Here is a 9,853-nt window from a genome sequence, read left to right as displayed (position 1 = left end):
CTACAAAGATACAATTCTTATACTGCTGATCAATTTTGAGTTTCCTTTTTTTTATTATTATTATTTTTGAGGAGCAGAGACACTGACAGACAGCAGTATTCTATCTTTTTGCATGTACAACAGTGACCCTTGCAAAACTGGTAACTTGTCATTTAGAGATCAAGAAACAAGAATATTGGTTCATGTTCATACTTCCAAATAAGAGAACTCAAAAACCCCAAGACTGAAATGGCACATACATTAAATCACTTGTTTCCGAGCAGTTCTTGTTTTCAAGATGGTGATCACACCTGTCTTCTGTGGAAGTATGCATGAGCCATAGCCTTTGTTGTAAGAAATGAAAGACACAATCATGTTTGAGCCGACTCAGAGTGGCTTGCTAAGTAGTCGCGCTGTTAAGTCATGTGAGAGAGGTGCATCATTTTAGTGAATAAAATGAAGCTACACATTTGACCACTTAGTGAGAACCATCACGACTCTTGTGCTGAGTGTAACTGGCTGCTAAACAACTCTGCTCTGTGTGATCCCTGCTGTGATTCATAAGAACCAAAATTGAATGTGGGGCTGCAGCGAAGAGTCGACATATTTTGACTATCATCAACTATTAAATTAAGTCACGACAGGTTAATGAGTGGGCTTGTTCTGAGGTCATCACTCTGAGGTTACGGGTACATCGTTACTCAAAATGTCGAAAGTGTGGGACCATTTCATATTGGATACATCAAAGGACCTTTAATGCCACTTAGTGGGCAAATACAATTCAAATATGAAGTCGCGAAACAACTTTTAACACTAGTACTCCAGGTAGTCCTGTATGGCCTAATGGTCCCAGATTTTCCCAGTTTTTATACAAACATGTTGGTCTGAATTAAATTACATTTTTACTCCCCTATAGAAAATATATACTGTGTAACAGACCTCACCAGATGGTTTGATGTTCATGCTTTTGTGTAGTGTAAAAGCTGCACTAACTCAGCTGTTTATATTCTGTGTATGCATCAAAACTGTGTCAAAATGGCTTCTATTGCTCAATATTAGGCAAAACACGCAGTCCATAGTTGCTTTTCTAATTGTTATTACTTAAAGAGAAATGGCCTTGAAATGAGATCTACATTTTCATATATTTTGTTCTCTGATCTGATCTTATTAGCTTGTGTTGGTAATTATATTTTTTAAATTACTTGGGAAATTTTGCTGATGGAGTGGACAGTTTGTTTTAGTTCACTAGAACTGCACTCATGAGATAAAACCCCTGTTAATACCAGCCACATGGTCCAGTTTTGACATGGTGGAACTTTCAACCAGTATAATTTTTGAGAGCAGGTTGGCTGAGTCCACACAGACGTGTCCTTTGATCTTGGCCGCCTTTGACAGTGGCCCTAGTTCCCTTGAGTTCCCTTCATGGCAAAGGGCGGCCTACCAAATACATGCTTATGACTGTAGAATTAGATTGTGCATAGTGGATATGAATATACGATCAGGATCACAGCGATACTGGTGGAATTCGTGAGAAGAGACAGATACTAAACTTGTATCAAGAACTAAATATAGCCCCCTGTTGTCAGTGCATGCTACTGTCTGATGTGAGTCACTGATTGTCGTGTCTGTTTGCAGCTGACATCATTTCAACGGTTGAATTCAACTATTCTGGAGAACTGCTTGCCACTGGAGACAAAGGCGGCAGAGTAGTGATATTTCAACATGAACAGGAGGTCAGTACCCCCACACACGCGGGCGCCTCCTTTATACTGGCTCCACAGGCTCGCTGACTGTTTCTGTATCTCTGCTTTCAGTCGAAGAATCGTCCACACTTGCGTGGGGAGTACAACGTCTATAGCACTTTTCAGAGTCACGAGCCAGAGTTTGACTATTTGAAAAGTTTAGAAATCGAGGAAAAAATAAATAAAATAAGATGGCTACCCCAACACAACGCTGCACACTTTCTACTTTCAACAAATGGTGAGACGTCTACTTGAGCGTTTTGGAATTAGAAATGTGATGTTAAAGCGCTTGTTTTTTCCAGATAAAACTATCAAATTGTGGAAAATCAGTGAAAGAGATAAACGGGCAGAAGGATACAACCTGAAAGATGAAGATGGTCGACTCAGAGATCCTTTTAGAATCACCTCTTTACGGGTAAGTATCTATTGATTCAAGTTCTTTAAAACACAGTCTGAAATGGACTTTGTGTGTGTCTTTCAGGTACCAGTACTGATGCCAATGGATCTCATGGTAGAAGCGAGCCCAAGGAGGATCTTTGCAAATGCACACACGTATCACATAAATTCCATTTCTGTAAATAGCGATCATGAAACGTACCTCTCTGCAGACGACCTAAGAATAAATCTATGGCACTTGGAAATCACAGACAGAAGTTTCAGTATCCTTTTGACAAAAAAAAACAAGCTTTGGACAAATGCTTTGTGAGTGCTTGGCAAATGGAGGATGAAGCTGCATGGCCCTTGACCTTGTGACTTCAGATATTGTAGACATAAAGCCCGCCAACATGGAGGAGCTGACAGAAGTAATCACAGCAGCTGAGTGCCATCCACATCAATGCAATGTATTTGTGTACAGCAGTAGCAAAGGCACCATCCGCCTGTGTGACATGCGAGCAGCGGCGCTCTGCGACCGGCACTCAAAGTGTGAGTATCCGCACGTGTTTTACTGAATACTTTGTTCAAAAAGGGCAAAGCCAGAGGCTTCACTTTATGATCTGCTGAGCTGTCCTTGTTCGAAAGGAGACTGTTTTAGTGTTTTTCTTTAGTCTGGTGGCAGTTAGAGAGGAATCTATTGATTAACTGTGGGGACTATGTCCAGATTAAGTGGACATTTCAAAAGCTTGTTTGAGTTGAGATGTTTGTGGTCTCGAGGGGCTCTTGGGTGAGCTTCAGCTGAGACGGGGTCGGTGACATGGAGACAGGATAGTGTGAAGTTTATGCTGAGTCGTCAAAGATATCTAAAGTGGTTTAAACTTTAGCTGAAGTCACTTCTTGTTTGGTTTGTTTCTTCTCGAGAGGTTTCATGAAACAACGTCCGTTTCCTCTACAGTCTTTGAGGAGCCCGAGGATCCCAGCAGCCGATCCTTCTTCTCGGAGATCATCTCCTCCATCTCGGACGTGAAGTTTAGTCACAGCGGGCGCTACATGATGACACGTGACTACCTCTCGGTTAAAGTTTGGGACCTCAACATGGAGAACAGGCCAGTGGAGACGTATCAGGTGTGTGGCAACAGCAAGTCAGCGTTCTGGCTCAGTGAAGGCGTAAAGCTTTGGACAAGTGGCCTAAACTGAGTGACGGTTTTAAACCAAGACACTTGATGTTTATGGCCAATAGAATGTCACAAATGTGCCTGATTTTGCGTATAGGATTTTGCGATTTTGTGTAATATTATGAGCAATAATAAAATCAAAACGTAATAAGCTTGCTCTGTTATAGATAAACCCTGGAATGAATCTTGTGATAGACCTCATGTGTAGATGCACTTTAGCCCCTGAAGCTTTTAGGCTCCTGGTACCGATCCAAAAGAAGACATGAACAACCAACTGGTTTTCAGAAAAAGCAAAATAAACAAACCCTTGAAACATTACCTCTCTCTCTGTCTGTCTGTCTGTGTCTGTCTGTCTGTCTGTCTGTCTGTCTGTCTGTCTGTCTGTCTGTCTGTCTGTCTGTCTGTCTGTCTGTCTGTCTGTCTGTCTGTCTGTCTGTCTGTCTGTCTCTCTCTCTCTCTCTAGAGATATCATATATGATATATATCTATTAGGGGTGGAATTTGATTTGAAAAACAGATGCTTTTGTTTGCTTTTGTTCAGGGATTCCTCCATGTTTGTTGTTGTTGTTATCATCCTAGCTGCCACGTGTCTTGTGCATCACTGTGATGAGTGGACCAGGAACTCATGCACTTACAAAGGTTCTGTGTTATCTGGAGATCAAACTGTTAAATTAAGTTGATCGTAATTAACTTGTTAAAGTCCCACCACTAATATAATGTTTTAAGTGGAGGTCCCGAGTGATACTGAAACACATGCTTGGTCTTCTGGTTTAGGTCCACGAGTACCTTCGAAGCAAGCTCTGCTCCCTCTATGAGAACGACTGCATATTTGACAAGTTCGAGTGCTGCTGGAATGGCAGTGACAGGTGAGTGCAGCTCATCAGAATCGTGTCATTCAGCCAAGTCGTGGTCAGGTGATTTCAGACCTCCCTTCCCACCGCAGTGCCATCATGACCGGCTCCTACAACAACTTCTTCCGAATGTTCGACCGCAACACCAGGCGGGACATCACACTGGAGGCCTCCCGGGAGAGCAGCAAACCCCGGGCCACGCTCAAGCCCCGCAAGGTGTCCACCGGCGGCAAGAGGAAGAAGGACGAAATCAGCGTGGACAGCCTGGACTTCAACAAGAAGATCCTCCACACTGCCTGGCACCCCAAAGATAACGTGATAGCCGTGGCAGCCACCAACAACTTGTACATTTTCCAGGACAAAATCAACTAGAAGATCTGGGGGCTCAGAGGATAGGGCTTTTACCGTACCTGTGTAGTTAAGCCTACTACTTGTCTATCTGTATAAGAAGAAAACAGCCTTGTTGTCCTCCTGGTGAAGAATTCGAAAGCACGTGTCTACTTTTTTTGCCACAGGAGGTCGATCCACGGGCCTGTTTTAATTTTAGGTTGTTTTTGCCTTTTGGCATCAAGGGCAATCAACGCGCCCCTACATGACCCAGAAAGTACGATCTGGGTCCAATTGACGGACTTGGCACTCCCTCGAGGTCGAACTCTGAACGTTGGTGTTTGTGTTGACATTTTTAAGCCTTCATTTCAGAACTCTTTAAAAGCCCCTCCCACCCACCCCCCTGAAAAATTGACGTCTTGTCAAATTTTTTAAAGCTATCGAAGCCCGGATTACTGGCCAAAAAGCACCCGCAACATTCCCCCTCTGGCCATGGATTCAACTGGTGGAAGAGGCTGTGAAATTGAGAAGTGGACTTCTTTTTTCTCTCCCTCCATCCTCTGTTACTTTCCCCACCCACCCCTTTCCTAAATCCTCCCCTCCCGGTGACATAATTTCACTGACTGTATCTACTCAAGTACACCTTGTCATCCACATAATAAAAGAAACTAAAACTACAGATGTGTTTTTAAATTTTAGAAGTATTGCTTTGCATGTTTTACGTTGTAGAGAGGTGGAGAAAATGTCCAGTCACACCACTGTCTGTCAAGCGGAGCTCAAGCAATCCTGTCCCATTCCAGGACACACTGTTGGGACGTTTCACTTTCCTTTTTTTTTTTTTTTTTTTGTAAGAACGCAGGTTGGAAAATGGAGCGCAGGACTAAGGGAATCTGCAGCCTTAATTCCTACTTCTAACAGCTACAATTTATGTCCCCAAACCTCATGTGCATTATTTGTAAATCCTATTTTCTAGAGTCCTCGTATACTGCTGCTACACGTGGCTGTCTATTAAAGAATTACACATTAAGGAGGAATAATTGCACACCATACAGTTTATGTGAGAGAGTGCCTCCGGAAAAAATCACCAAGGACATTCAGACATGTGCCCTTATTCATCCATTAGGCATAACACTTTTGGATATTATTTCCGTAGTTGTGAATGCAGAAAAGAAAACGACCATTAAATAGCAAACCGAAACACATTGTCTTTGTCCATTGGTTCCCAACATGGTGGCAATGTATTCACTTGTTTGATTATTTTTGACCAAAGTTCAATAAAATTTGAATTGTGTTCATCTATATCTCGCTCCTTTTCCTTCCTCCTTAATGGACCGTGTGCATGTCAAAAGCTTTTATTTTGGATCAACAGAAGACATTTTCACATTATCTTGAATCATCTTAACAAAAAAAGTGTTGATTGTTCATACACTAGTACAATTACAAAAACAAAGACTCAGTAGAGGCAACACCAGCTCTGAAATGTGCGGATTAAAGAAGCGACATACAAGTCACTGCTGTGTAGAAAACGCTGATCGAGAAGGTCCATGTTGAGGATCCGGTCGTGTGGGTCTGATCTGCGTCCCGCGTTAAGGCACGCTTCGATGGTCACAGCGACATCGCCACCTTCTTAGAAGGTGTGGTGTGAGGTCACACGCTTCCCGATATAAATCCTGGAGAGAAGAGAGAGTTGCGCATAAACAGCTGTGTTAGCATCATTAATAATCAGAGACATAACAAGCACAGATTCAAAGTAGATGATGGCGCACGCACGTTCCATGTCTATCCAGATGTTTACAATTTAAAACTTCGCTTTTGAGAGAGAAACAAGCTTCAGATGATCATCCCATCTTCAGCATCAAGGTTTCTCGCGCCCGTCTCCTCTAAATCCCGACTATCCCTCTTTGCTCCGTGAGCTGGCGGGTTTTTTCTCCTGGACTTATAAATAGCATAACATTCCATTTTAAGCCCCCAGGTCTCTCTGGACCAGTGCAAATCACAACAGGAGCGGCTTTTGGCGGAGACTCCCCCTCCTGATTGACAGCTCTTTTAATAAGTGCGGGAGACAAATACTAAATTATTCATGTTGTGTTGGTGCAATTAAGGGTCAGAGCCTGCTCCTGACATTTGAAAAAAATAAAAGCAAAATAGAAACTAATTATTTAAATTGGTTTCCTATTTCTTTTCCTTTCTCCTTTTTATTTTGAGCCTGTAAATATGTTTTTTTTATATTTCTCTGTCTTAAGATGATATGCCACTATTTTCCAGTAATGTTTACTCTTTTTATCTCACCACTAAAAACCCATTTTACCCCCTAATGAAGTTGTGTCTTTCCCCCAAATTTACTTTATAGTACTGTTTTCACTCCGGTTTCAGGGTTGAGTCTGTCAAACTTCAAAGTTCCAAACATTTGCTTCCTATTGGCATCAAGATCTTACACCCTTAAATCCTATTCCTAATTCACAGCTACGTTTTCAATCCTCCTAAAGTGTTTCCAGGGCTGGAAAGGTGGTCGGCGCCGGGCGACAGAAGCAGCTTACCCCAGTCCAACAGCCAGAAGGTGAGAAATGATTAATGAGGGCAGGAAGATTTTCAGGAAGTCAGCGGAGAGGACGCCTCCCTTCTTCATGACGCTGGTGTTTCGGATGCTGAGAGAGGTTGAGCGCTTGCGGTGCTTCAGCAGGAACTCCCTGCGGAGCCAAACATCAATCTTTCATTATTGTGAATGGATTCAAACTAATGAGTGAAGGAGGACACAGTCAAACAACAGTCATTCGTTGTTTGTAAAATTTGCTTTGTATTAAGTCATACACGCACACCCACACACACATAAACCAGTGACATGAACCACAGTAATAATGTAATAAAATGAAGGCGTCTCACTTTGGTGGGTTGTTCTCGGGTCGACTGGACCAGTCCCAGATCCAGTCTGCGTTTCTCTTCATCAACAGCTCGACCTCCCGTCTCCTTTCTTGGAAGTCTTCCTCCGACTATAAATAGTAAATGAGATGTCATTAGTTGCTGCCCGAACGGATCTGATCGATCAATAAAGCCAATCAGGTCCTCACAGAGAGGAGCGACGAAAGGCAAAAGGTTAGAGCCTAAAACCAAAACAACACATATCAGGAAAGAAACAGTAAATAAATCAATGTCATGGGCGTATCCTGTCGCCATGGAGACGAATGACACTTGCTGCCTCACACTTATGGTATCACTTAGGTATCAATACATCGTAGCAATGACAACAAATATATGCACATGTTGTAAGTAATTGAAAGTAAATGGAGCTCAACCTAAAGAGGCTGCAGTAGTCGAGCTCATGACATGTGTCACGCATTCATAAATCCAGCAGATTGTTACCATCTCATATCCCGTCTATTTCAAGTGGAACCAATCAGTACTAAGCCAACAGTACTTTGACTGCCTTGTTGTTATATACTTAAGAGTTAGTGTCGAGCAGCACAATCCGTTCCTGTCAACAGATGAGTCTTCAAAACAAACGGACCGCACCTGCTAAGCCAACACTATTGTCAACATCTGTCTTTGTCCGTGCCTACACTTTACAGTGTTTGAGCAAGTAGATAAGGACAACGTTGTTACACAAAAGTGGTGAATAGTATCGACAAGTAGGGATATGACTACAAGAAAATGTGGACAACATAAAGTGGGCAAGCAAAAAAAAAAATTTTCCTCATTCATCATTCAATTTTGAGATGTAATGTTAAAACAGATTATGAAAAATAATACATATTAATGATCTTAAACTTGGAATTATAACACATTGCCTCGAAATCTTTGTATTATTTAGCTCAAGATTAGGGCTGTAGCGATACACTAATCTCATAATACAATATTCAGCTCACAACACAATGCTTTCCAATAGACTCGCACCATTTTCTGAAAGATTTTAAGGGACTGTGGTTTTGGTGCAGCTTCTTGGGTCCTGGAGTGACATTCTCCAGGTGGCTTTTGGTGCACCAGTATTTCCACAGACGTTTGTCTGAGGGGTTGCATCCTTTCTTCTTGTGATACAATCATGTAAGCCAGTCCATGTTATGATAAAATTATATGAATTGGTGCGTACAGTGATATGAATAACCTATCTTTTTTTAACTAGTAAAGTGTAAGATAAAAACCATATTGGCTTCAAGACAACACTCTGTTTTTATAGTTTTCGTTTTTTGGGATAATGCATAGACAATAAAAAATCATGGATGAACAATAAAATGACTCAGTCGTTCGCGGTTAAGATATGTTATTTCAGAACCTTCGGGTATCAAAATACCATGACCACGTTGACTTTATTGCCACATATGGCTGTCTGCATTTAACAGTTCTATAAGATGACTTGCCAAGGTACCTGAGAGCTGTTCCCCTCTGAGCCTCTCCACACAAGCAGGGGTGTCTGTGCTCTACCAGGGCTGTTGAGAAGAATGACGGCAACGTTTAACAAACTTTATACACGTTCATGGACAGTCAGCAGTTGTCGTCCTCCATTTTACCTGTTGCACTGAGAGCTCCCTCTGGAGCTGCTGCGGCCAGACTCGTGTTGTGCGTCCAGCAGCATTTTCTCCACGTCATCCTCCTGAGTGGACCCTGGGATCAGCTCCTGACTTCCATGGTGGCTAGAACGGCCAGAACCATCGAAGTGCAATTCCACCCAGGAGCCTTCACGAATAAACACCGAGGGAAATGTGTATTATTTGAGCTGCTAGTCATGAAAACAGGAACATATTTCAGAATATAGACAAAAGTCTGCTTTGAGTTGTTTTTCTTTAACACTCTATGGAACACAGAGCACTTGGCAACCGTCATGACTGGTGACTTTATTTTCGAACACGATGCTTCGTGTAATATTTAACCACAGGCATAACAAGAGTTGCACAATGTGATGAGCGCCCCCAAGTTAGCATTAGCACCAGCGCGAAAATGTCCTTTGAAACAAAAACAAAATACCTTGTAGGCTGTTTGCTGGTGAAAACTCCTTTGGTATCGACATGGCGTCGACTTGGTCCTTCGAATATCTTCTCTTGAACAATTCTTTCTGGTTTAAACGGTCGTGAAACGGCGTCGAAATCTCTGTGCGGCTGGGTCTCCCAGTCCCACAATAACAATGACGTCACCGACTGTTTATCCGGCCGCTGATTGGTTAAGAAAGGAGGGCACGCTCGGCACGCAGACTGGGTCGTAAACATTATGACCACCGACAGAGTGACTCACTGGTTACTTACTGGAGATGTTTACTCAACAATTAGATAAATCAAAAGTTAAGCGAATGGGTTCTACCCGAGTTCAAGCTACGCTACATGCAGTTACTCGCTCTCGCCTGTGAGTGGCAGTCGCGTCCCGACCAGCGAAGCAACGTAAACACTAAATCACTGTGGAACAATACATTTTCAACAGCGTA

The 9,853-nt window shown here is 42.5% G+C and overlaps 2 protein-coding genes across 2 annotated transcripts in view; one reads left to right on the top strand and one right to left on the bottom strand.

Annotated features, from left to right (window-relative positions):
* ppp2r2d (protein phosphatase 2, regulatory subunit B, delta) overlaps positions 1–5,709 on the top strand; it is a 7,925-nt gene extending 2,216 nt beyond the window's left edge. Inside the window, exons 3-10 of the mRNA XM_053875066.1 lie at positions 1,615–1,712; positions 1,794–1,959; positions 2,024–2,136; positions 2,203–2,380; positions 2,481–2,645; positions 3,052–3,221; positions 4,046–4,137; positions 4,215–5,709. Coding sequence (XP_053731041.1) covers positions 1,615–1,712; positions 1,794–1,959; positions 2,024–2,136; positions 2,203–2,380; positions 2,481–2,645; positions 3,052–3,221; positions 4,046–4,137; positions 4,215–4,494 — 1,262 coding nt within the window. The 3' untranslated portion in view covers positions 4,495–5,709. The remainder of the gene's footprint in view (positions 1–1,614; positions 1,713–1,793; positions 1,960–2,023; positions 2,137–2,202; positions 2,381–2,480; positions 2,646–3,051; positions 3,222–4,045; positions 4,138–4,214) is intronic.
* bnip4 (BCL2 interacting protein 4) lies at positions 5,361–9,570 on the bottom strand. Its single transcript, XM_053875067.1, has 6 exons — positions 9,403–9,570; positions 8,949–9,114; positions 8,807–8,867; positions 7,330–7,436; positions 6,987–7,136; positions 5,361–6,119 (listed from the first exon to the last, which is right to left on the bottom strand). Exons 1-6 carry the CDS (start codon positions 9,443–9,445, stop codon positions 6,077–6,079), a joined length of 570 nt encoding a protein of 189 aa, XP_053731042.1. The 5' UTR covers positions 9,446–9,570; the 3' UTR covers positions 5,361–6,076.
* Between the last annotated feature and the right edge of the window lie 283 nt (positions 9,571–9,853).

The sequence above is a fragment of the Synchiropus splendidus genome, chromosome 9 (genome assembly GCF_027744825.2).
Source record: "Synchiropus splendidus isolate RoL2022-P1 chromosome 9, RoL_Sspl_1.0, whole genome shotgun sequence".
NCBI classification, from domain to species: Eukaryota; Metazoa; Chordata; class Actinopteri; order Syngnathiformes; family Callionymidae; genus Synchiropus; species Synchiropus splendidus.
This window is presented reverse-complemented; position numbering and strand designations above follow the sequence as displayed.

Coding starts and splice junctions, on each gene's coding strand:
- bnip4 (XM_053875067.1), bottom strand. CDS start 9,445: ATGTCGATACCAAAGGAGTTTTCACCAGCAAACAGCCTACAAG. Junction 9,115..9,402: donor ACCAGCAAACAGCCTACAAG/GTATTTTGTTTT, acceptor TTATTCGTGAAG/GCTCCTGGGTGGAATTGCAC. Junction 8,868..8,948: donor GGGAGCTCTCAGTGCAACAG/GTAAAATGGAGG, acceptor TCTTCTCAACAG/CCCTGGTAGAGCACAGACAC.